This window comes from Hippoglossus stenolepis, chromosome 20 (genome assembly GCF_022539355.2).
Source record: "Hippoglossus stenolepis isolate QCI-W04-F060 chromosome 20, HSTE1.2, whole genome shotgun sequence".
Classification (NCBI taxonomy): domain Eukaryota; kingdom Metazoa; phylum Chordata; class Actinopteri; order Pleuronectiformes; family Pleuronectidae; genus Hippoglossus; species Hippoglossus stenolepis.
The window spans coordinates 13,310,979-13,338,045 of NC_061502.1; the positions used below are offsets into that span (position 1 = coordinate 13,310,979).

At 39.1% G+C, this 27,067-nt stretch overlaps 3 protein-coding genes across 3 annotated transcripts; all 3 read left to right on the forward strand.

Moving 5' to 3' along the window:
- The first annotated feature begins 1,701 nt into the window (after positions 1-1,701).
- LOC124851193 (arachidonate 12-lipoxygenase, 12R-type-like) lies at positions 1,702-8,109 on the forward strand. The gene is made up of 14 exons (XM_047338031.1): positions 1,702-2,199; positions 2,320-2,524; positions 2,656-2,737; positions 2,837-2,959; positions 3,055-3,158; positions 4,023-4,195; positions 5,109-5,252; positions 5,393-5,596; positions 5,859-5,945; positions 6,085-6,251; positions 6,641-6,762; positions 6,865-6,965; positions 7,252-7,422; positions 7,554-8,109. Exons 1-14 carry the CDS (start codon positions 2,053-2,055, stop codon positions 7,731-7,733), a joined length of 2,010 nt encoding a protein of 669 aa, XP_047193987.1. The 5' UTR covers positions 1,702-2,052; the 3' UTR covers positions 7,734-8,109.
- Positions 8,110-10,015: 1,906 nt separating this feature from the next.
- LOC124851194 (hydroperoxide isomerase ALOXE3-like) lies at positions 10,016-16,823 on the forward strand. The gene is given in 16 exon segments (XM_047338032.1): positions 10,016-10,478; positions 11,023-11,227; positions 11,359-11,440; positions 11,540-11,662; positions 11,758-11,861; positions 12,728-12,897; positions 13,762-13,905; positions 14,045-14,248; positions 14,588-14,612; positions 14,615-14,673; positions 14,812-14,859; positions 14,861-14,979; positions 15,353-15,474; positions 15,577-15,677; positions 15,964-16,134; positions 16,266-16,823. Coding segments are annotated over 16 exon segments (2,004 nt in total). The 5' UTR covers positions 10,016-10,331; the 3' UTR covers positions 16,446-16,823.
- Positions 16,824-19,522: 2,699 nt separating this feature from the next.
- LOC124851192 (hydroperoxide isomerase ALOXE3-like) lies at positions 19,523-26,993 on the forward strand. Its single transcript, XM_047338030.1, has 14 exons — positions 19,523-20,190; positions 20,752-20,956; positions 21,073-21,154; positions 21,254-21,376; positions 21,472-21,575; positions 22,452-22,624; positions 23,546-23,689; positions 23,830-24,033; positions 24,381-24,467; positions 24,607-24,773; positions 25,168-25,289; positions 25,392-25,492; positions 25,779-25,949; positions 26,081-26,993. Exons 1-14 carry the CDS (start codon positions 20,044-20,046, stop codon positions 26,258-26,260), a joined length of 2,010 nt encoding a protein of 669 aa, XP_047193986.1. The 5' UTR covers positions 19,523-20,043; the 3' UTR covers positions 26,261-26,993.
- Positions 26,994-27,067: the final 74 nt, after the last annotated feature.

The window sequence follows — 27,067 nt, forward strand, 5'->3', positions numbered from 1 at the left end:
TTATTGTAAGTCGCTTTGGATAAAAGCATCAGCTAAATGAAATGTAATATTAGGTAAGTGTGCCGGTTCCGAGCATGAACAAACCTGTTATTATCAGTGCCAGGCAGTACCTGCAACAACATGTTCCTGTAGATCAGTGATTCTCAAACTTTTTCTGTCATGCCCCACTTTGGAGCTAGAATATTTGTCATGCCCCACCCGCTCCCCTGCCCCAACAAAATGATGACAAAATGAGCCAAGTTTAACATTTGTATTTACATGACATACACATGAACATTAAATTCACATTACTTTCAGGAATTTCTGATGTGCAAATAAAAAACCTTTTTCAAACAACTTTTTGTGACATTTGTCGCTTTTTTCAAAAAATAGTGCAATAACTTTGCTTAAATTTAACTTAATTGAAGTACTTTTGGTGACATTTATCACTACATTCCTCCATCAGTCTGTACTTTTTCAAAAATAGAGAAAAAATGAATTCAATTCATAATCACTTTGTTACAAAGATGATAAAGCTCAACCAAAAAGAACACATGCATGTGACTGGGGTGTAATGTTTCTAAGTGTCTTCTTAATTTGTTGGGTCTCATAGAGTTTTCAGACATAAAATACACACTGGTCTCTCCTCATGTCCTACCGCATTCACTGTGAACCCAAGAGCAAGACAGGCTTCATCGTACTTTCTTTTCAACTTGGTTTTTGAACACTGTAGCTGTGCTGCGAACGGATCGGGTCCAGTCTACATCCAGGACATGGTCAAACGTTACACCCCAGCCCGTTCACTCCACTCTGCATCTGCCAATCGGCTTGTTGCTCCCTCACTGCGAGCTAAACACTCAACAAAATCACTACTGTTTGCTGTCCTGGTTCCTAAATGGTGGAAGGAGCTCCCCAATGACATCAGGACAGCAGAAAGTCTAAACATCTTCCACCGCAAACTAAAAACACACCTGATCCGACTATACCTTAAATAAAAGTTTAAACTAACAATTTGGTAGCACTTAAATGGCACTTACTTAAAGCACTTTGTAGTTTGGCTTTCTTGAAGAAATTGTACTTTCTTGATTCTTGTTGTTCTGGGTTTGTACCCTCATGGTTGAATGCACTTATTGTAAGTTGCTTTGGATAAAAGCATCAGCTAAATGAAATGTCATGTTAGGTTAGTGGGCCGGTTCCCAGCATGACCAAACCTGTTATTATCAGTAGCAGGCAGGAATGTTGCAGCGCAGAAGGCAAATGGCTGATTACATAAGAGATAACGATTGTGTAGGGTCCCCATGCAGGTCTCTTAAAGTCCCTAAAGTTTCTGGAAACACCCCTGCTAAAAGGTCACATCTCACCCTATCAGAGGTGTTCGGTTTTTGAGTACAAAGACAGTACTTTTGAGTTAAATTAACACATGTAAACAGATGTGAACTAGTGCAGACAAAGCAACAGGACAAACCTGAGCACATAAATGTCATATCGTGGTGTAAAGGACTTCAAGCTGAAAAAAACCCCAGAAACACATGTTCCACCACCTATGGAGCGACACCTGCGAGCTAGTTCAGGCTGCCAACTCGAGCTGCGCTGCTCCAATCATGTTACATACATCATGTGACATACCCCACTCTCCACAACCATCTATAATACACACCCACCTTATCAGGTGGTCTATTTAAGCAGAGAGAAATTTCCCATCATCCCCTTTGCTCGCACTGCTGCTGCAGTACTACCAGTTGCTTCAGTCCCTCCACCACCCCAGCATCCACCTGTAGGCTCCAACAGGGTTACAAGTATTTGCTTATCACTCCCATCCTTCCCGTGTAATCATATGGGGGAGTGATTAAGTTGGAGCCTAGATGCCAAACACTAAACCTGTTGTGTTGCAATAAACGTTCGATCGTGAGTTGTCTGACTGAACTATTGTTAATGACCAAAAGAGGTGTGGTCTTGTGAAGGTTTTAAATAGGGTGGAGGGTTGTGAGGAAAAGAGGCAGAGAGCAAGAAAACAGAGCACGGAGAGGAAAAATCTGAACCTGGTATCTTCTGAACCGGATCCACTGAGTGACCATGGCTGAGTACAAGCTACAGGTGTCAACAGGTGACATGCCAAGTGCAGGAACACAGGATCACGTTTCTGTCACTCTAATTGGAAGTGACGGAGAGAGTGAGAAAACTGAACTGGACAACTTTGGTAAAGGATTCTGCACCGGGAAAGTAAGTTAAATCCACCTGCAGGACACTCTAAAATGTATTAACAAATTAAAGGATAGTACATCCAAAAGGCGATGTCGCACTTACTTCACTGTTTATATTTACATTAACTCTTACTTCCAGACCGGGACCTACACGGTGAAAACCAGTCCGTCTCTGGGGAAACTTCTGCTGGTCAAGGTGGAGAAGGATCCCTATCTCCATTTCCCAGAAGACGAGTGGTACTGCTCCACCATAGAGGTGACGACTCCAGAGGGAGACGCAATTCTCTTCTCCTGTCACAGATGGATCTCCAGGGGAGAGTATGTGGAGCTGAGAGGAGGGAGAGGTCTGTTATTATATTATTATTCATTTTATAGATCTTTTTTATTAAACATTATATATTTTTGGGGGTTATCAAATCTTCACATTTTTTGACAGTTGAAATTTGACTGCCGTAACGTTCTTTTCACTTCTCAGCCATGAAGTTTCTTGAGGACGACCATCCCCTGTTGATTGAGCACCGGAAAAAAGAGCTGACACTTCAAAAGAGCTTGTACCAGTAAGTGTGCAGCACAGTAGGTCCTGTACCTACAGATCCAGGCATGTCCGCTTTGAGACAATTTACTTTTATGTAACTTCGTTCCTTTGTTTTTTTCAGGTGGAAGCCTCTAGCTGAAGGACTACTCCACACAAGCAGTTTTGAACATGAGTCTGAGCTACCAGATGAAATCCGCTTCTCTAAAGCCAAAACGGACGAAATGCATGACGCAACCAAACGACTGTGGGTCGACTGTAGATAAAGATTTTCAAAACAAACTGGTTCCAATATACTCACGCTCTCTTTTTCTCTTTCCTTTTTCCCTTGTCTTAATTAAGTGGAATGAAATTCAAATCTAAGGGAATGGTCGGATCCATCGAAAAATGGGAAAATGTCGACGACCTGAAAAAACTATTTAACTTCCAAAAGACAGCAATGTCAGGTATTTCCTATTTTCCAGTACTGCAGATTAGATCATAGACTTCCTCAACAGAAATGTCTTGTCCTGTCGGGTTTCACAAATCAGGGGTGGCTGTGGCTCAGCAGGTAGAGGTTGTCTTACTAACCAGAAGTTCGGTGGTCTGATCCCTGGCGTCTGGTGGCTGTGAATGTGACTGGAGAACCGCTGTAGAAATACAGTAACAAGTGGCTACATGTTAGGATGTGGGACACACAGAATTATCAGTTCACAAGTGATCTAACAGAAATTGGCAGATGGGTAATCATTTCAATCTCCAAAGCTGATTATTATACAGCTTATATATGGACTCATTGCTGTAAACCACACATGTGAATTGACTAAGCTTACCTCCAAAGTTAAACCAATCATTCATATGTTATAATATATGGGCTAAATGTTTCCAACATACTGCTCGATATCATGAAAAACAATGCACCTACGATGTGACCAACATTTATTCTATGAACAGTTTTTGGAAAACTTCACTATGCACTGAAAAAAGAAAATTGTATAGAGTATATATGTATATATAATATTGTAAAAGTTATCGAGCATTAAATAATTTAAATTGTTTAGTTAACACCTAACTACAGTTTATTTTCCCACAGGCACATGCATCATTGCATATCCCTTGTTATGGTTGTTGCATCTCAAATTTCAACAATGAAATCTATTGAAATCAGCTGATAATGTTGAATACGTTTTCTCTTTTTCATTAAATAAAAACGTATGTCTTCTGTGTTTTTATGCAAATAAAAAAAACCTGAATTTTATATGACTAGGATAATCTCGTACATCAAACCTGAGCAGATAAAACCTTATATCTCTGTTTCTTTTTTTTTTCAGAGTACGTTGCAGAGCACTGGAAGGAGGATGACTTTTACGGATTCCAGTTCTTGAACGGAATCAACCCCACTTTGATCAAGCGCTGCTCAGAGCTTCCCCCAAACTTTCCTGTCACAGAAGAGATGGTGAAGCCGTTCCTGGCTGAGGGCAGCAGTCTGATGAGTGAAATTGGGGTAAGAAAGAAGAGAGAATAAAATAATCTTTTCATTGGAGGAAAAATCCTTGAATCATTGATTCAGCTTGAAAACAGCAATGTAACATTTGAAGATTATTGTCAAAGTGATGCCATTTCTCTTTGAGCAACACTGACAGACAAATGCATGTTTTTATAACAAGCAGAGACAACAAACAACATAGAACACAATTAATCAGTGACAATTAATTTAAAACTCTGCCTCACCAGTGCTGACAAAGCCCAAAAGGACAGCACACATCACACCTTTTTCAAAATCTTTACACTGGCTACCTGTATTGAAAAAGACTTTAAAACAGACTATAGAACGTGTTAATGTGTAATACTGTTACTGGTACAGATAGTTTAAAGTTGACTGGGTCACAGACCTACTGGTGAGCACATTCAAACACAGGGATCCAAGAGCCATTTAACCATTTAGTAAGGTCACAATAGGTGGATGGATGAATGGATGATTTTTCTGTACGATAAACAACATTAATAAATTCATACTCACAAAATTATAAAATAAATAAAATATACATTAAGTTGCTTTCATATGTGAAACATCCACAAAACCAACATGTGTTTTTTGAACCTGAGGAGAAGACCCCTCAGATTTGTAAATATTTAGTTTTGCTTTAATGTAGTGTTTTATAATTTATGGTTTGATTTATTTTCTTAACTTTGTTTGATTGCTGTCTTTTTGATTATTGATTGCTTTGGTATGCGTTAGTCTTTAAATCTTAATTTTTTTTTACTTATTTTCAATTCCTTTTTACCATCTTATGTTTTGTCAATCACCTGTAAAGCACTTTAAATGCATTAGTTTAGTTTGAAAGGTATGATTTAAGGTTGAGTGATCCATTGATTGATTACAAATCTGTGTTGCGTCTTGATTCCTTCCCATACAGAAAGGCAATATATTCCTCTATGACCAAAAGAAGCTGGAAGGAATCCCCACTCAAGTCTATAATGGAGAATCTCTGACTGTGACTCCTGGTCTCTGTTTGTTCTACTTGAACCCAGAAAACAAACTGATGCCAATTGCAATACAGGTATATTTATATGAAAATCCAGTGTGGTCATTGAATCACATTATTTTCCACATAGCATTATTGTTTTTATTTTATTTTTTCAAAAGTCCTGTTCCACTTTTCAAACATTTTAAATTCAATATTTTTTCATCACATTCCAGCTGCATCAACAGCCCTCAGAGAAGAATCCCATCTTTCTGCCCAGCGACCTGGAGACCGACTGGCTGCTGGCCAAGATCTATATCAAAAACGCAGATATGCTGGATCATGAAGCCGTCCATCACCTCATGAATACTCACTTTATGGGAGAGGTCTACACTGTCGCCACTCTGCGCTGCTTCCCTGTGATTCATCCCCTCTACAAGGTACAACGACACAGCAGAGATCACTCTGCTCGTACGTGTGTTTTTCTTTTGGATCTGAGCTGATGTTTGACTGGTATGTCATGTTTTTGTTCATGAGTTGAGGGAAACCTGTTTTGTTATGGTTGTGTCCGAGCAGATTAAGTTGGTGGGAAGGATATGGTATGGGTCAGGGAAGAACCCATTTTTGTTGTAGATTCTGTGCCATTCTGGCTGAAATAAGCATCTTAACTTGACGTTTAACATTTTCCCTCTTTCTCTTCAGCTGTTGTTTCCACACTTCAAGTCCACTCTCGACATAAACATTAGAGGCCGTGAAGGTCTAATGGGACCTAATGGGATCTTTACACTAGTAAGGCTCTTTCACATATAAAATACAAACCTGGACTATTCTATTTATCTAGAACTGTTGAAAAACTGAATTTCTATAAGTTTTACAACAAAGTTGTATTTGTCTCATGGTAAATATTTCCTTTATAATTTATTATTAGAGTTCAGCTGGAATTGAGGGGATGACAGAGATCATGAGAAGGTCCCTCCGTGAAATGACCTACAGCTCCGTCTGTCTGCCAGAGAACATCGCTGCACGAGGACTGGAGTCAATCCCCAACTACTACTACAGAGATGATGGATTGAAGCTGTGGTCCATCATCAACAGGTAACTTCAAATTTAGGTAATAAATATTGCAGATATCCTCACTGATCTGTTTTACAATCAACAGCTTGTGTTCAGTAAAGAAGTGGTGCAGCATGTAGGAGACAGGAATTAATGTATTTATTCTGCTGAGATTTGTTTTTAAATTTTTGCGCCTGTCGCGTATTAGAAATGTCATCAAAGCCTGAATCCTGTGGAAGAAATTTTACATACTTTACACTAGGTGGCTGGTCGGAGAAACTCCAGGTGTTGATTGAGATGCTTTGGCCTCACTTTTGGGGAGCTGTCATGATGTCCATGTTTAAATTCAGTCTGTGGGTTTTGATAGGGACTTCGTTTTTCCACATTCTTCCACATAATTACTCAGAATCCCATTGTTTTTTGTTAACCAGCTTTGTGAGGGCAGCAGTGGAGTACTACTATCCCTCAGACGCTGACGTCTGTAAAGACACAGAGCTGCAGGATTGGATCCGTGAGATATTTACCCAGGGCCTCTTGAGCAACAAAGCCTCAGGTATTTAACCCATGTTCTGTATACAGCATATAGTCTTTAAAAAATGTCCAATGCAAATTGTGAATGCCGAACATTAACTAATGATGGTGGTGCTGCCGACAGGATTCCCATCCTCCTTTCATTCCATTGAGGAATTGATAAGATTCATCACCATGGTCATCTTCACAGTGTCGGTTCAACATGCAGCAGTCAATAATGGACAGGTGAGGCAAGAGTGAAAAAGTTAGGACACTGGAATATGTATTGAGGTTTGTTTTCACATTTCAAATATATGGGACGTGTGGCAGATGTGTAATCTGTTTCTTCAACTATCAGGTTTCATTTCCTACATTTACATCACTTTTTTGTAACTTTTAATGAGATTCAGTCGATTCAATTAGTTTGACATCAAATTTGCCACAACATAACTACATGAAATAAAATAATACATAAATACAAACATGTTTAATCATACATTACATGCATGTTGAAACTTCTCTCATCATCTAGTTTGACTACTACTACTGGACACTGAATGCCGCATTGCTATTGCACAAACCTCCTCCGACCACCAAGGGGCAGTCAAGCATGGAGACAATTATGGAGACCATCCCGAATGTTGGAGAGACTGTCGCCATATCCTTGTTAATAAATCAACTTTCAGGCAAATACAGTGGTGTTGTAAGTTTTATTGAAATATTTATGCATTTGTTAATTCATACTTGCATAATTCAATAAGAATTTGTCGTCTTATGCACCATGATAAACTCTGTTGCTGTAATATTTCTGTCTCGACTTTGTCATTTCGGCAGATTCCTTTGGGTCAATATCCTGAGAAAAGATTTGAAGAGCCTGAGCTTACACAGATGATTCAGGAGTTTCAAGCGGAGTTGTCAAAACTCGGTGAAGAAATCGCAAAGAGAAACTCGCAGCTTGAAGTGCCCTATGACTATCTGCACCCTTCTCGCATTGAGAACAGCGTGTCTATTTGAGAAAGTCAGAGAGATCAATTCTGTATCATTAACCGATTGTATTTCATCCTGGGAGGTGTTTTTGTTGTGGGTAGGTGTTGCATGATGTGATTAAATATTTTAGTTGATATGTGGGCCTGTGGTGTGGTTGTTCAGCAACAACTTAATTGATGGACGTAGGAAATAATAGCTTAAACATTACTCTGACCTTATTAAACAAAAAGGCGATATATAATGTTACTTTTTACTCTTTTCTACCATTGAGTTTTAGCTTTTTCCATTCCTGTAATGGACATGATGGCAGAGATGAATTAGCTGTAAGAAAACACACTGATGTTATGTTTTGGGGAAATACATGAATTCTTTGCTTTAACAATAAAGATAAAGATGTACTGTGTATAATTGGTTCCTGTCACCTGTATTCAACTTCGAACCCATTAAACTTATAGTCCCTTTAGTTTTATAACATGATGAGTAATTTATCAGTTCATGTCCATCAGAAGTAAAGTGCATGACTGATACACATGTTGAAACCATTATGTTAGGGCTCTTTATGATAAATACATCTGGACAGAGATGCATCAGACATTTTGGGAAGGTGAGGACACTTTGGGGAACGTGGGGACATATTGAAGAAAGTGGGGACATGTTGGGGGAAGTTAGGAAACATTGGGACAGTGAAGATATCTTGGGCAACATGATGACATGTTGGGGGAAATGAAGACATGTTGTGGAAAGTGAAGACATGTTGGGGAAGAGGACTTTTTGGATAAAGTGAGGACATGTTGGGGAAAGTGAAGACATGTTGGGGGAAGTAAAACCTAACCCTAACCCATGTTTGGTTTGTACTGTGTAATGTGCCCCTGTCGCCTCATGATGGCGGTACAGCGACACTTGTAATTCAGCAACCTGGCTCTTTGACTTCACTGCACATCTATTTTTAAATATCAGTGGAGTTTTGTAGTAAAAGTAACTGTTCGATGTATCAAATATTTTATTGCATGCAAAATATTATACATGCAAAATTAGAAATATATCATACATTATTATGAATTCTATAGAGGAAATTAGGTATAGACACTGCTGTACAAACATATTTGCAGTGCAAGAGGAATGTGGTGAATGATATGTGATACTGTATATACTCTGCTCACTGTGTTTATAGAATTTATATACTGTGTATTCAATTTCTTTTGAACTTTTAATGTTGTGTACAGAACATGGTGTGTATTTATATACCACTCAAAGCGCTTTACAATATAGTATTACCACTCGCACAAACACTCATACAGTGCATCTATGTGGATCATACATCACTCATACAGCAGCACAGCCTTAAGGGGCAATTTGGGGTTCAGTATCTTGAACTGACATGAGAAGAATCTGGAAGGAAATTTCTCTGGGAGTAATCACCACACAGACAATGAGAGGATTCACAGGTTGTTGGATGTGCTGCTGGTGACTCCTCTACAGGTGAGCATTAAGAAAATGAAAAAATAAATATACCATTACTTTATACTGTAGACTTTCCCAGAAATTGATTCAATAAAATAAAGTATTTACATTAACTCTTAACTCTCCACAGGCCAGTTAGAATTCAGTGATTCTTTATTGCTGTGTGTATTTCACTGCAAAAAAAGAATGTGAATGTTAATATTATCAGGTCAGGTTAGTGGGCGTGGCTCAGCATGACCAAACCTGTTATTATCAGTACCAGGCAGAAATGTTGCAGCGCTAAATGCAAATCAGGTCATTACCTGAGGCCCTGAATTGATTCCACCTGCCCCGAGAATGGCTGATTACATAAGAGATAACGATTGTGTAGGGTCCCCAAGCAGGTCTCTTAAAGTCCCAAAAGTTTCTGGAAACACCCTGCTAAAAGGTCACATCTCAACCGATCAGAGGAGTTCGGTCTTTGAGTACAAAGTCAGTACTTTTAAGTTAATTTAAAACATGTAAAAAGATGTGAACTAGTGCAGACAAAGCAACAGGACAAACCTGAGCAAATAAGTGTCATATCCTGTTGTAAAGGACTTCAAGCTGACAAAAAAAACAGAAACACATGTTCCACCACCTTTGGAGCGACGCCTGCGAACTAGTTCAGGCTGCCAACTCGAGCTGCGCTGCTCCAATCATGTGACATACATCATGTGAAATACCTCACTCTCCACAACCATCTATAATACACACCCACCTTATCGGGTGGTCTATTTAAGCAGAGAGAAATTTCCCATCATCCCCTTTGCTCGCACTGCTGCTGCAGTATTGCTACCAGTTGCTTCAGCCCCTCCACCACCCCAGCATCCACCTGTAGGCTCCCTACAGGGTTACAAGTATTTGCTCATCACTCCCATCCTTCCTGTGTAATCATATGGGGGTGTGATTAAGTTGGAGCCTAGATGCCAAACACTAAACCTGTTCTGCTGCAATGGACGTTGGAATGTGAGTTGTCTTACCGAACCATTTAAAAGACCAAAAGAGGTGTGGTCTTGTAAAGGTCTTAAATAGGGTGGAGGGTTGTGAGGAAAAGAGGCAGAGAGCAAGAAAACAGAGCACGGAGAGGAAAAATCTGGACCTGGTATTTTGGTAGTTTTTCTGGACCGGATCCACTGAGTGACCATGGCTGAGTACAAGCTACAGGTGTCAACAGGTGACATGCCAAGTGCAGGAACATGGGATCACGTTTCTGTCACTCTAATTGGAAGTGACGGAGAGAGTGAGAAAACTGAACTGGACAACTTTGGCAAAGACTTCTCTACCGGGAAAGTAAGTTAAATCCACCTGCACGACACTCAAATTAAAGGATAGTACATCCAAAAGGTGACCAGGCCTTTCCTGTCAGGGCTCCCACTCTCTGGATCAATATCCTTGAGGGGGTCAGTCCAACAAACTCCTTATACTCTTTTAAATCTCTCACAAAGGCCCATTTCTACTGGTACGCTTTCTCCCTGGTTCAGATTTTTCTGTCAATTTAAACATTCTATATTCTATCTTATATAGTTTCTACTTAATCAAAGTACGATCAACACCAATTTTCAGTGAAGATGAGAAGATTTCTGCCAGAACAAAATGATAACATTTTTGTGGATCACATTTATGGGCGGTCTTTCAGCAAATTTCAACCACTTGTTTTGTTTCGTAGGTTTATTCAAGGTGTGGTGTTTGTCCCACTTTCACCAGCCAGCTGTCATGTTTGTCTATCTCTGTGTACTGAGAAATGCTTGTGAGACTGATAACATCAAACCGAACCCTTTTCAACCGATGTCGCACTTACTTCACTGTTTATATTTACATTAACTCTTACTTCCAGACCGGGACCTACACGGTGAAAACCAGTTCATCTCTGGGGAAACTTCTGCTGGTCAAGGTGGAGAAGGATCCCCGTCTCTTTTTCCCAGAAGACGAGTGGTACTGCTCCACCATAGAGGTGACGACTCCAGAGGGAGACGTAATTCTCTTCCCCTGTCACAGATGGATCTCCAGGGGAGAGTATGTGGAGCTGAGAGGAGGGCGAGGTCTGATATTATATTATTATTCATTTTATAGATCTTTTTTATTAAACATTATATATTTTTGGGGGATATTAAATCTTCAAATTTTTTTACAGTTGAAATTTGACTGCCGTAACGTTCTTTTCACTTCTCAGCCATGAAGTTTTTGGATGAGGACCATCCCTTGTTGATTGAGCACCGGAAAAAAGAGCTGACACTTCAAAAGAGCTTGTACCAGTAAGTGTGCAGCACAGTACGTCCTGTACCTACAGATCCAGGCATGTCCGCTTTGAGACCATTTACTTTTATCTAACTTTGTTCCTTTGTTTTTTTCAGGTGGAAGCCTCTAGCTGAAGGACTACTCCACACATGCAGTTTTGAAAATGAGTCTGAGCTACCAGCTGAAATCCGCTTCTCTAAGACCAAAACGGACGAAATGCAAGACACAACCAAACGACTGTGGGTCGACTGTAGATAAAGATTTTCAACACAAACTGGTTCCAATATACTCACACTCTCTTTTTCTCTTTCCCTTTTCCCTTGTCTTAATTCAGTGGATTGAAATTCAAATTTAAGGGAATGGTCGGATCCACCGAAAAATGGGAAAATGTCGACGACCTGAAAAGACTCTTTAAGTTTGAAAAGACAGCAATGTCAGGTATTTCATGTTTTCCAGTACTGCAGATTAGATCATAGACTTCCTCAACAGAAATGTCTTGTCCTGTCGGGTTTCACAAATCAGGGGTGGCTGTGGGTCAGCAGGTAGAGGTTGTCTTACTAACCAGAAGTTCGGTGGTCTGATCCATGGCGTTTGGTGGCTGTGAATGTGACTGGAGAACCGCTGTAGAAATACAGTAACAAGTGGCTACATGTTAGGATGTGGGACACACAGAATTATCAGTTCACAAGTGATCTAACAGAAATTGACAGATTGGTAATCATTTAAATCTCCAAAGCTGATTATTATACAGCTTATATATGGACTCATTGCTGTAAACCACACATGTGAATTGACTAAGCTTACCTCCAAAGTTAAACCAATCATTCATATGTTATAATATATGGGCTAAATGTTTCCAACATACTTTTCGATATCGTGAAAAACAATGCACCTACGATGTGACCAACATGTATTCTATTAACAGTTTTACTTAGGTTTTTTGAAAACTTTACAATGCACTGAAAAAAGAAAATTGGATATAGTATATATGTATATATAATATTGAAATAGTTATCGAGCATTAAATAATTAAAATTGTTTAGTTAACACCTAACTACAGTTTATTTTCCCACAGGCACATGCATCATTCCATATCCCTTGTTATGGTTGTTGCATCTCAAATTTCAACAATGAAATCTATTGAAATCAGCTGATAATGTTGAATACATTTTCTTCTTTTGTGAAATAAAACGTATGTCTTCTGGTTTTTATCAAATTAAAAAAACCTGAATTTTATATGACTAGGAATCACGTACATCAAACCTGAGCAGGTAAAACCTTATATCTCTGTTTCCTTTTTTTTGAGTACGTTGCAGAGCACTGGAAGGAGGATGACTTTTACGGATCCCAGTTTCTGAACGGAATCAACCCCACTTTGATCAAGCGCTGTTCAGAGCTCCCAAACTTTCCTGTCACAGAGGAGATGGTGAAGCCGTTCCTGGCTAAGGGCAGCAGTCTGATGAGTGAAATTGGGGTAAGAAAGAAGAGAGAATAAAATAATCTTTTCATTAGAGGAAAAATCCTTGAATCATTGATTCAGCTTGAAAACAGCAATGTAACATTTGAAGATTATTGTCAAAGTGATGCCATTTCTCTTTGAGTAACACTGACAGACAAATGCATGTTTTTATAACAAGCAGAGACAACAAACAACATAGAACACAATTAATCAGTGACAATTAATTTAAAACTCTGCCTCACCAGTGCTGACAAAGCCCAAAGGACAGCACACATCACACCTTTTCAAAATCTTTACACTGGCTACCTGTATTGAAAAAGACTTTAAAAAGACTATAGAACGTGTTAATGTGTAATACTGTTACTGGTACAGATAGTTTAAAGTTGACTGGGTCACAGACCTACTGGTGAGCACATTCAAACACAGGGATCCAAGAGCCATTTAAGGTCACAATAGGTCGATGGATGAATGGATGATTTTTCTGTACGATAAACAACATTAATTAATTCATACTAACAAAATTATAAAATAAATAAAATATACATTAAGTTGCTTACATATGTGAAACATCCACAAAACCAACATGTGTTTTTTGAACCTGAGGAGAAGACCCCTCAGATTTGTAAATATTTAGTTTTGCTTTAATGTAGTGTTTTATAATTTATGGTTTAATTATATATATTTAATTTCTTAACTTTGTTTGTTTGCTGTCTTTTCGATTTTTACTTATTTTCAATTCCTTTTTACCGTCTTATGTTTTGTCAATCACCTGTAAAGCACTTTGAATGCATTAGTTTAGTTTGAAAGGTATGATTTAAGATTGAGTGATCCATTGATTGATTACAAATCTGTGTTGCGTCTTGATTCCTTCCCATACAGAAAGGCAATATATTCCTCTATGACCAAAAGAAGCTGGAAGGAATCCCCACTCAACTCTACAATGGAGAATCTCTGACTGTGACTTCTGGTCTCTGTTTGTTCTACTTGAACCCAGAAAACAAACTGATGCCAATTGCAATACAGGTATATTTATATGAAAATCCAGTGTGGTCATTGAATCACATTATTTTCCAAATTACATTATTATTTTTATTTTATTTTTCAAAAGTCCTGTTTCACTTTTCAAACATTTTAAAGTCAATATTTTTTCATCACATTCCAGCTGCATCAACAGCCCTCAGAGAAGAATCCCATCTTTCTGCCCAGCGACCTGGAGACCGACTGGCTGCTGGCCAAGATCTATATCAAAAACGCAGATATGCTGGATCATGAATCCGTCCATCACCTCATGAATACTCACTTCATGGGAGAGGTCTACACTGTCGCCACTCTGCGCTGCTTCCCTGTGATTCATCCCCTCTACAAGGTACGACGACACAGCAGAGATCACTCTGCTCGTATGTGTGTTTTTCTTTTGGATCTGAACTGATGTTTGACTGGTATGTCAGGTTTTTGTTCATGAGTTGAGGAAACCTGTTTTGTTATGGTTGTGTCTGCTCTTTGCTGATCAACACAGCCAGGATGTGCTGTCTGCTGTTTATTTCCTTGTTTGTTATAAATATATCACACAAAACTAGCAGATTAAGTTGGTGGGAAGGATATGGTATGGGTCAGGAAGAACCCATTTTTGTTGTAGATTCTGTGCCATTCTGGCTTAAATAAGCATCTTAACTTGACGTTTAACATTTTCCCTCTTTCTCTTCAGCTGTTGTTTCCACACTTCAAGTCCACTCTCACATAAACATTAGAGGCCGTATCGATCTAATGGGACCTGATGGGATCTTTAAAATAGTAAGGCTCTTTCACATATAAAATACAAAGCTGGACTATTCTATTCATCTTGAACTGTTGAAAAACTGAATTTCTATAAGATTTACAACAAAGTTATATTTGTCTAATGGTAAATATTTCTGAATAATTTATTATTAGAGTACAGTTGGAATTGAGGGGATGATAGAGATCATGAGAAGGTCCCTCCTGTGAAATGACCTACAGCTCCGTCTGTCTGCCAGAGAACATCGCTGCACGAGGAATGGAGTCAATCCCCAACTTCTACTACAGAGATGATGGATTGAAGCTGTGGTCCATCATCAACAGGTAACTTCAAATTTAGGTAATAAATATTGCAGATATCCTCACTGATCTGTTTTACAATCAACAGCTTGTGTTCAGTAAAGAAGTGGTGCAGCATGTAGGAGACAGGAATTAATGTTTTATATTCTGCTGAGATTTGTTTTTAATTGTTGTATTAGAAATGTCATCAAAGCTGGCGGTGAATCCTGTGGAAGAAATTTGACATACTTTGCACTAGGTGTCTGGTCGGAGAAACACCAGGTGTTGATTGAGATGCTTTGGCCTCACTTTTGGGGAGCTGTCATGATGTCCATGTTTAAATTCAGTCTGTGGGTTTTGATAGGGACTTCTTTTTTCCACATAATTACTCAGAATCACATTGTTTTGTGTTAACCAGCTTTGTGAGGGCAGCAGTGGAGTACTACTATCCCTCAGACGCTGACGTCTGTAAAGACACAGAGCTGCAGGATTGGATCCGTGAGATATTCACCTACGGCCTCTTGAGCAACAAAGCCTCAGGTATTTAACCCATGTTCTGTATACAACATATAGTCTATAAAAAATGTCCAATGCAAATTGTGAATGCCGAACATTAGCTAATGATGGTGGTGCTGCCGACAGGATTCCCATCCTCCTTTCATTCCATTGAGGAATTGATAAGATTCATCACCATGGTCATCTTCACAGTGTCGGTTCAACATGCAGCAGTCAATAATGGACAGGTGAGGCAAGAGTGAAAAAGTTAGGACACTGGAATATGTATTGAGGTTTGTTTTCACATTTCAAATATATGGGACGTGTGGCAGATGTGTAATCTGTTTCTTCAACTATCAGGTTTCATTTCCTACATTTACATCACTTTTTTGTAACTTTTAATGAGATTCAGTCGATTCAATTAGTTTGACATCAAATTTGCCACAACATAACTACATGAAATAAAATAATACATAAATACAAAAATGTTTAATCATACATTACATGCATGTTGAAACTTCTCTCATCATCTAGTTTGACTTCTACTTCTGGACGCTGAATGCCGCATTGCTATTGCACAAACCTCCTCCGACCACCAAGGGGCAGTCAAGCATGGAGACAATTATGGAGACCATCCCAAATGTTGGAGAGACTGTCGCCATATCAGTGTTAATAAATCAACTTTCAGGCAAATACAGTAGTGTTGTAAGTTTTATTTAAATATTAATGCATTTGTTAATTCATACTTGCATAATTCAATAAGAATTTGTCATTTTTTGCACCATGATAAACTCTGTTGCTGTAATATTTCTGTCTCGACTTTGTCATTTCGGCAGATTCCTTTGGGTCAATATCCTGAGAAAAGATTTGACGAGCCTGAGCTTACACAGGTGATTCAGGAGTTTCAAGCGGAGTTGTCATACCTCGGTGAAGAAATCACAGAGAGAAACTCACACCTTGAAGTGCCCTATGACTATCTGCACCCTTCTCGCATTGAGAACAGCGTGTCTATTTGAGAAAGTCAGAGAGATCAATTCTGTATCATTAACCAACTGTATTTCATCCTGGGAGGTGTTTTTGTTGTGGGAAGGTGTTGCATGATGTGATTACATATTTTAGTTGATATGTGGGCCTGTGGTGTGGTTGTTCAGCAATAACTTAATTGATGGACGTAGGAAATAATAGCTTAAACATTACTCTGACCATATTAAACAAAAAGGGGATATATAATGTTACTTCTTACTCTTTTCTACCATTAAGTTTTAGCTTTTTCCATTCCTGTAATGGACACAATGGCAGAGATGAATTAGCTGTAAGAAAACACACTGATGTTATGTTTTGGGGAAATACATGAATTCTTTGCTTAAACAATAAAGATAAAGATGTACTGTGTATAATTACTTCCTGTCACCTGTATTCAACTTCGAATCCATTAAACTTATAGTCGCTCATATTTGCAACCTCCCTTTATTTTTATAACATCATGCATAATTTATCAGTTCATGTCCATCAGAAGTAAAGTGCATGACTGATGCACATGTTGAAACCATTATGTTAGGGCTCTTTAAAATAAATACATCTGGACAGAGATGCATCAGACATTTTGGGAAGGGGGGACAATTTGGGGAAGTGATGACATGTTGGGTGAAGTGAAGACATGTTTGGAAAAGTGAAGACTTTTTTATGAAAGTGAGGACATGTTGGGGAGCAAGGGACACTTTGGGGAAAGTGAGGACATATTGGGGAAAGTTAGGAAACATTGGGACAGTGAAGACATGTTGTGGAAAGTGAAGACATGTTGGCGAAGAGGACATTTTGGATAAAGCGAGGACATGTTGGGTTAAGTGAGGACATTTTGGTTAGGATAAGGGGCTAGGAAATGCATTATACCAATCTGTGTCCTCACTAAGATAGAATTACAAACTTGTGTGTGTGTGTGTGTTATATTTAGGCGACACCAAACACTATCGACTCCACTGAATACTAACCGCGCTATAATCTAACAGGGACTATAATAACCGTGCCGTGCCGTGTTAAACACCCGTGACCATGTTGTTCAGATTCGGGGTCATTCTCGCTCCGGACAGTGCGGACGTGCAGCTCTTGGTCCTGGGCTCTCGTGAGGAGATGGGTCGGTGGGACCCGGACAGAGCGGTGCACATGAAGCCCGCACACGAGCTCCTGTCGCCGCATGAACCGAACCTGTGGCTCGGCGACGTGCAGCTGGAGGAGCCGGTGAAAGACGCGCTGTGGTTCAAGTTCTTGCAAAGAACCAGAGGCTGTTACATCTGGGAAGGTAACACAGCAGCACTGAGCTCCTGTGAGGATGTTCACGCTCAAAGCTGCGATTCACGAGAAAAGCACCAAAACAACTCCGCCATGTTTGGTTTGTACTGTGTAATGTGCGCCTGTCGCCTCATGATGGCGGTACAGCGACACTTGTAATTCAGCAACCTGGCTCTTTGACTTTACTGCACATCTAATTTTAAATATCAGTGGAGTTTTGTAGTAAAAGTAACTGTTCGATGTATCAAATATTTCATTGCATGTAAAATATTCTACATGAAAAATTATAAATACATTATTCTGCAAACATTTGTACATTATTATTGAATCTATAGAGGAAATTAGATCTAGACACTGCTGTACAAACAAATTTGCAGTGCAAGAGGAAATGTGGTGAGCGATATGTGATACTGTATATACTCTGCTCACTGTGTTTATAGTATTTATATACTGTGTATTCAATTTCTTTTTAACTTTTAATGGTGTGTACAGAACATGGTGTAAATTGTGTATGACTGCTAAGAGTCCAAAATGAAAATGTGAATCGATGAATCGACATGTGTTGCAGAGATATGAGAGGAGTTGAAGTCAATATGAATTGGGCTCGAGTAAAATATTATCTATTCAGTCAAACCACTATTATGTTAATTTCATTGGGAATTCACAACCAAATTGTTTTTTTCCATTATTCAAAGCTAAAATGGTAACAGGTCTGTATTTAAATACCACTCAAAGCACTTTACAATATAGTCTTACCACTCGCACAAACACTCATATAGTGCATCTATCAGTCAGACAGCAGCACAGCCTTAAGGCGCAATTTGGGGTTCTGTATCTTGAACTGACATGAGAAGAACGGTTGTGTGGGGACCCTACACAACCGTCATTTCTTGTGTAATCAGCCATTTGCCTTCTGCGCTGCAACATTCCTGCCTGGTACTGATAATAGCAGGTCTCTTAAAGTCCCTAAAGTTTCTGGAAACACCCCTGCTAAAAGGTCACATCTGACCCTATCAGAGGTGTTCGGTCTTTGAGTACAAAGTCAGTACTTTTGAGTTAAATTAAAACATTTAAACAGATGTGAACTAGTGCAGACAAAGCAACAGGACAAACCTGATCACATAAATGTCATATCGTGGTGTAAAGGACTTCAAGCTGAAAAAAACCCCAGAAACACATGTTCCACCACCTATGGAGCGACCCCTGCGAGCTAGTTCAGGCTGCCAACTCGAGCTGCGCTGCTCCAATCATGTGACATACATCATGTGACATACCCCACTCTCCACAACCATCTATAATACATACCCACCTTATCGGGTGGTCTATTTAAGCAGAGAGAAATTTCCCATCATCCCCTTTGCTCGCACTGCTGCTGCAGTATTGCTACCAGTTGCTTCAGCCCCTCCACCACCCCAGCATCCACCTGTAGGCTCCAATGGGGGGTTACAAGTATTTGCTTATCACTCCCATCCTTCCCGTGTAATCACCTTGAATAAAATTTTAAGGAGCACTTAAATGGCACTTACTTAAAGCACTTTGTAGTTTGGCTTTTTTGAAGAAATTGTACTTTCTTGATTCTTGTTGTTCTGGGTTTGTACCCTCATGGTTGAATGCACTTATTGTAAGTCGCTTTGGATAAAAGCGTCAGCTAAATGAAATGTAATATTAGGTAAGTGGGCCGGTTCCCATTATGACCAAACCTGTTATTATCAGTACCAGGCAGTAATGTTGCAGCGCAGAAGCAAATGGCTGATTACACAAGAAATGACGGTGGTGTGGGGACCCTACACCACCGTCATTTCTTGTGTAATCAGCCATTTGCCTTCTGCGCTGCAACATTCCTGCCTGGTACTGATAATAGCAGGTCTCTTAAAGTCCCTATAGTTTCTGGAAACACCCCTGTTAAAAGGTCACATCTCCCCCTATCAGAGGTGTTCGGTCTTTGAGTACAAAGTCAGTACTTTTGAGTTAAATTAAAACATTTAAACAGATGTGAACTACTGCAGACAAAGCAACAGGACAAACCTGATCACATAAATGTCATATGGTGGTGTAAAGGACTTCAAGCTGAAAAAAACCCAGAAACCCATGTTCCACCACCTATGGAGCGACCCCTGTGAACTAGTTCAGGCTGCCAACTCGAGCTGCGCTGCTCCAATCATGTGACATACATCATGTGACATACATCATTCGACATACCCCACTCTCCACAACCATCTATAATACACACCCACCTTATCGGGTGGTCTATTTAAGCAGCAAGAAAACAGAGCACAGAGAGGAAAAATCTGGACCTGGTATCTTCTGGACCGGATCCACTGAGTGACCATGGCTGAGTACAAGCTACAGGTGTCAACAGGTGACATGCCAAGTGCAGGAACACGGGATCACGTTTCTGTCACTCTAATTGGAAGTGACGGAGAGAGTGAGAAAACTGATCTGGACAACTTTGGTAAAGACTTCTCTACCGGGAAAGTAAGTTAAATCCACCTGCACGACACTCTAAAATCTATTCACAAATTTAAGGGATAGTACATCCAAAAGGTGACCAGGCCTTTCCTGTCAGGGCTCCCACTCTCTGGATCAATATCCTTGAGGTGGTCAGTCCAACAAACTCCTTATACTCTTTTCAATCTCTCACAAAGGCCCATTTCTACTGGTACGCTTTCTCCCTGGTTCTGATCTTTCTGTCTATTTTAATCATTCTATATTTTATTTTATATAGTTTCTACTTAATCAAAGTTTGATCAACACCAATTTTTCAGTGAAGATGAGCAGATGTCTGCCAGAACAAATCGATTTAGTTTTTGTGGATCACATTTATGGGCGGTCTTTCAGCAAATTTCAACCACTTGTTTTATTTCGTAGGTTTATTCAAGGTGTGGTGTTTGTCCCACTTTCACCAGCCAGCTGTCATGTTTGTCTATCTCTGTGTACTGGGAAATGCTTGTGAGACTGATAACATCAAACCGAACCCTTTTCAACCGATGTCGCACTTACTTCACTGTTTATATTTACATTAACTCTTACTTCCAGACCGGGACCTACACGGTGAAAACCAGTTCATCTCTGGGGAAACTTCTGCTGGTCAAGGTGGAGAAGGATCCCCGTCTCTTTTTCCCAGAAGACGAGTGGTACTGCTCCACCATAGAGGTGACGACTCCAGAGGGAGACGCAATTCTCTTCCCCTGTCACAGATGGATCTCCAGGGGAGAGTATGTGGAGCTGAGAGGAGGGAGAGGTCTGATATTATATTATTATTCATTTTATAGATCTTTTTTATTCAACATTATATATTTTTGGGGGATATTAAATCAATTGAAATTTGACTGTCGTAACGTTCTTTTCACTTCTCAGCCATGAAGTTTCTTGAGGACGACCATCCCCTGTTGATTGAGCACCGGAAAGAAGAGCTGATGTTTAAAAAGAGCTTGTACCAGTAAGTGTGCAGCACAGTACGTCCTGTATCTACAGATCCAGGCATGTCCGCTTTGAGACAATTTACTTTTATGTAACTTTGTTCCTTTGTTTTTTTCAGGTGGAAGCCTCTAGCTGAAGAACTACTCCACATAAGCAGTTTTGAACATCAGTGTGACCTACCAGCTGAAATCCGCTTCTCTAAAGCCAAATTGGATGAAATGCAAGACACAACCAAACGACTGTGGGTCGACTGTAGATAAAGATTTTCAACACAAACTGGTTCCAATATACTCACGCTCTCCTTTTCTCTTTCCCTTTTCCCTTGTCTTAATTAAGTTTTATGAAATTCAAATCTGAGGGAATGGTCGGATCCACCGAAAAATGGGAAAATGTTGACGACATGAAAAGACTCTTTAACTTCGAAAAGACACCAATGTCAGGTATTTCATGTTTTCCAGTACTGCAGATTAGATCATAGACTTCCTCAACAGAAATGTCTTGTCCTCTTTGATTTCACAAATCAGGGGTGGCTGTGGGTCAGCAGGTAGAGGTTGTCTTACTAACCAGAAGTTCGGTGATCTGATCCCTGGCGTCTAGTGGCTGTGAATGTGACTGGAGAACCGCTGTGGAAATACAGTAACAAGTGGCTACATGTTAGGATGTGGGACACACAGAATTATCAGTTCACAAGTGATCTAACAGAAATTGGCAGATTGGTAATACTTTAAATCTCCAAAGCTGATTATTATACAGCTTATATATGGACTCATTGCTGTAAACCACACATGTGAATTGACTAAGCTTACCTCAAAAGTTAAACCAATTATTCATATGTTATAATATATGGGCTAAATGTTTCCAACATACTGCTCGATATCATGAAAAACAATGCACCTATGATGTGACCAACATTTATTCTATGAACAGTTTTACTTAGGTTTTTGGAAAACTTCACTACGCACTGAAAAAAGAAAATTGTATAGAGTATATATGTATATATAATATTGCAATAGTTATCGAGCATTAAATAATTTAAATTGTTTAGTTAACACCTAACTACAGTTTATTTTCCCACAGGCACATGCATCATTCCATATCCCTTGTTATGGTTGTTGCATCTCAAATTTCAACAATGAAATCTATTGAAATCAGCTGATAATGTTGAATACATTTTCTTCTTTTTTGTTAAATAAAAACTTATGTCTTCTAGTTTTTTTCAAAATTAAAAAAACATGAACTTTATATGACTAGGATAATGTCGTACATCAAACCTGAGCAGATAAAACCTTATATCTCTGTTTCTTTTCTTTTTTCAGAGTACGTTGCAGAGCACTGGAAGGAGGATGACTTTTACGGATCCCAGTTTCTGAACGGAATCAACCCCACTTCGATCAAGCGCTGCTCAGAGCTCCCCCCAAACTTTCCTGTCACAGAGGAGATGGTGAAGCCGTTCCTGGCTAAGGGCAGCAGTCTGATGAGTGAAATTGGGGTAAGAAAGAGGAGAGAATAAAATAATCTTGTCTCATCCTCAATCCTTGAATCATTGATTCAGATTGAAAACAGCAATTTAACATTTGAAGATTATTGTCAAAGTGATGCCATTTCTCTTTGAGCAATACTGACAGACAAATGCATTTTTTTATAACAAGCAGAGACAACAAACAACATAGAACACAATTAATCAGCGACAATTAAATTAAAACTCTGCCTCACCAGTGCTGACAAAGCCCAAAAGGAAAGCACACATCACACCTTTTTAAAATCTTTACACTGGCTACCTGTATTGAAAAAGACTATAAAAAAGAGTATAGAACGTGTTAATGTGTAATACTGTTACTGGTACAGATAGTTTTAAGTTGACTGGGTCACAGACCTCCTGGTGAGCACATTCAAACACAGGGATCCAAGAGCCATTTAACCATTTACTAAGGTCACAATAGGTCGATGGATGAATGGATGATTTTTCTGTACGATAAACATTAATTAATTCATACTAACAAAATTATAAATTAAATAAAATATAAATTAAGTTGCTTACATATGTGAAACATCCACAAAACCAACAAAGCATCTGAAATGCATGTGGTTTTTGAAGCTGGGGGGAAGACCCCTCAGATTGGTTCATATTTAGTTTGGCTTTAATGTAGTATGGTTTAATTATACATATATTTAATTTCTTAACTTTGTTTGATTGCTGTCTTTTCCATTATTGATTGCTTTGGTATGCGTTAGTGTTTACATCTTAAATTTGTTTTACTTATTTTCAATTCCTTTTTACCGTCTTATGTTTTGTCAATCACCTGTAAAGCACTTTGAATGCATTAGTTTAGCTTGAAAGGAATGATTTAAGGTTGATTGATCCATTGATTGATTACAAATCTGTGTTGCATCTTGATTCCTTCCCATACAGAAAGGCAATATATTCCTCTATGACCAAAAGAAGCTGGATGGAATCCCCACTTATCTCTACAATGGAGAATCTCTGACTGTGACTTCTGGTCTCTGTTTGTTCTACTTGAACCCAGAAAACAAACTGATGCCAATTGCAATACAGGTATATTTATATGAAAATCCAGTGTGGTCATTGAATCATATTATTTTCCAAATTACATTATTATTTTTATAAAATTTTTTCAAAAGTCCTGTTTCACTCTTCAACCATTTTAAAGTCAATATTTTTTCATCACATTCCAGCTGCATCAACAGCCCTCAGAGAAGAATCCCATCTTTCTGCCCAGCGACCTGGAGACCGACTGGCTGCTGGCCAAGATCTATATCAAAAACGCAGATATGCTGGATCATGAAGCCGTCCATCACCTCATGAAGACTCACTTCATGGGAGAGGTGTACACTGTCGCCACTCTGCGCTGCTTCCCTGTGATTCATCCCCTCTACAAGGTACGACGACGCAGCAGAGATCACTCTGCTCGTACGTGTGTTTTTCTTTTGGATCTGAACTGATGTTTGACTGGTATGTCAGGTTTTTGTTCATGAGTTGAGGGAAACCTGTTTTGTTATGGTTGTGTCTTCTCTTTGCTGATCAACACAGCCAGGATGTGCTGTCTGCTGTTTATTTCCTTGTTTGTTATAAATAAATCACACAAAAACTACCAAACAGATTAAGTTGCTGGGAAGGATATGGTATGGGTCAGGGAAGAACCCATTTTTGTTGTAGATTCTATGCCATTCTGACTTAAATAAGCATCTTAACTTGACGTTTAACATTTTCCACCCTTTTTCTTCAGCTGATGTTTCCACACTTCAAGTCCACTCTCCACATAAACATTCAAGGCCGTGTCGATCTAATGGGACCTAATGGGATCTTTAAAATAGTAAGGCTCTTTCACATATATAATACAAAGCCGGACTATTCTATTCATCTTGAACTGTTGAAAAACTGAATTTCTATAAGTTTTACAACAAAGTTGTATTTGTCTCATGGTAAATATTTCCTTTATGATTTATTATTAGAGTACAGCTGGAATTGAGGGGATGACAGAGATCATGAGAAGGTCCCTCCTTGAAATGACCTACAGCTCCGTCTGTCTGCCAGAGAACATCGCTGCACGAGGAATGGAGACAATCCCCAACTACTACTACAGAGATGATGGATTGAAGCTGTGGTACATCATCAACAGGTAACTTCAAATTTAGGTAATAAATATTGCAGATATCCTCACTGATCTGTTTTACAATCAACAGCTTGTGTTCAGTAAAGAAGTGGTGCAGCATGTAGGAGACAGGAATTAATGTATTTATTCTGCTGAGATTAGTTTTTTTCATTTTTGTATTAGAAATGTCATCAAAGCAACCACTCGCTGGCGGTGAATCCTGTGGAAGAAATTTTGCATACTTTACACTAGGTGGCTGGTCGGAGAAACACCAGGTGTCGATTGAGATGCTTTGGCCTCACTTTTGGGGAGCTGTCATGATGTCCATGTTTAAATTCAGTCTGTGGGTTTTGATAGGGACTTCGTTTTTCCACATTCTTCCACATAATTACTCAGAATCCCATTGTTTTGTGTTAACCAGCTTTGTGAGGGCAGCAGTGGAGTACTACTATCCCTCAGACGCTGACGTCTGTAAAGACACAGAGCTGCAGGATTGGATCCGTGAGATATTCACCCAGGGCCTCTTGAGCAACAAAGCCTCAGGTATTTAACCCATGTTCTGTATACAACATATAGTCTATAAAAAATGTCCAATGCAAATTGTGAATGCCAAACATTAACTAATGATGGTGGTGCTGCCGACAGGATTCCCATCCTCCTTTCATTCCATTGAGGAATTGATAAGATTCATCACCATGGTCATCTTCACAGTGTCGGTTCAACACGCAGCAGTCAATAGTGGACAGGTGAGGCAAGAGTGAAAAAGTTAGGACACTGGAATATGTATTGAGGTTTGTTTTCACATTTCAAATATATGGGACGTGTGGCAGATGTGTAATCTGTTTCTTCAACTATCAGGTTTCATTTCCTACATTTACATCACTTTTTTGTAACTTTTAATGAGATTCAGTCGATTCAATTATTTTGACATCAAATTTGCCACAACATAACTACATAAAATAAAATAATACATAAATACAAAAATGTTTAATCATACATTACATGCATGTTGAAACTTCTCTCATCATCTAGTTTGACTACTACTACTGGATGCTGAATGCCGCATTGCTATTGCACAAACCTCCTCCGACCACCAAGGGGCAGTCAAGCATGGAGACAATTATGGAGACTATCCCGAATGTTGGAGAGACTGTCGCCATATCAGTGTTAATAAATCAACTTTCAGGCGACTACAGTAGTGTTGTAAGTTTTATTTAAATATTAATGCATTTGTTAATTCATACTTGCATAATTCAATAAGAATTTGTCGTCTTATGCACCATGATAAACTCTGTTGCTGTAATATTTCTGTCTCGACTTTGTCATTTCGGCAGATTCCTTTGGGTCAATATCCTGAGAAAAGATTTGAAGAGCCTGAGCTTACAGAGATGATTCAGGAGTTTCAAGCGGAGTTGTCAAAACTCGGTGAAGAAATCGCAAAGAGAAACTCGCAGCTTGAAGTGTCCTATGACTATCTGCACCCTTCTCGCATTGAGAACAGCGTGTCTATTTGAGAAAGTCAGAGAGATCAATTCTGTATCATTAACCGATTGTATTTCATCCTGGGAGGTGTTTTTGTTGTGGGTAGGTGTTGCATGATTTGATCAAATATTTTTGTTATGTGGGCCTGTGGTGTGGTTGTTCAGCAATAACTTAATTGATGGACGTAGGAAATAATAGCTTAAACATTACTCTGACCTTATTAAACAAAAAGGCGATATATAATGTTACTTTTTACTCTTTTCTACCATTGAGTTTTAGCTTTTTCCATTCCTGTAATGGACACGATGGCAGAGATGAATTAGCTGTAAGAAAACACACTGATGTTATGTTTTGGGGAAATACATGAATTCTTTGCTTAAACAATAAAGATAAAGATGTACTGTGTATAATTACTTCCTGTCACCTGTATTCAACTTCGAACCCATTAAACTTATAGTCGCTTGTAATGGAAAATTCCACTGAACAGGTGTCTCACTGCTGTGATACTGTCTACCTGACAGGATGGAACCCTTATTTGGCGTTGTCTCACTGCTGTGACCTTGACAAACAGTGTTTATGCCCTTATTCGGTAATGTTTTCTTCCAACTCCTACAGGGGACAGACACAGATGATGATTTCATGTCTTTTTTTCATGTTATATTTTCTGAAGTGCCTCTATGTATAAGTACTGGCTTTTTTGGACTTTGGGGCAGTTCCACTTTGAGCACCCGTGCTTGTTGTGTAACCTCTGCAGAGCTTACTATTGAAAAGACTCAAAGGCAACTCCAGTCTGAGAATCTCATTATTTCAAATCTCATGATGAATTTCCATCACACGCT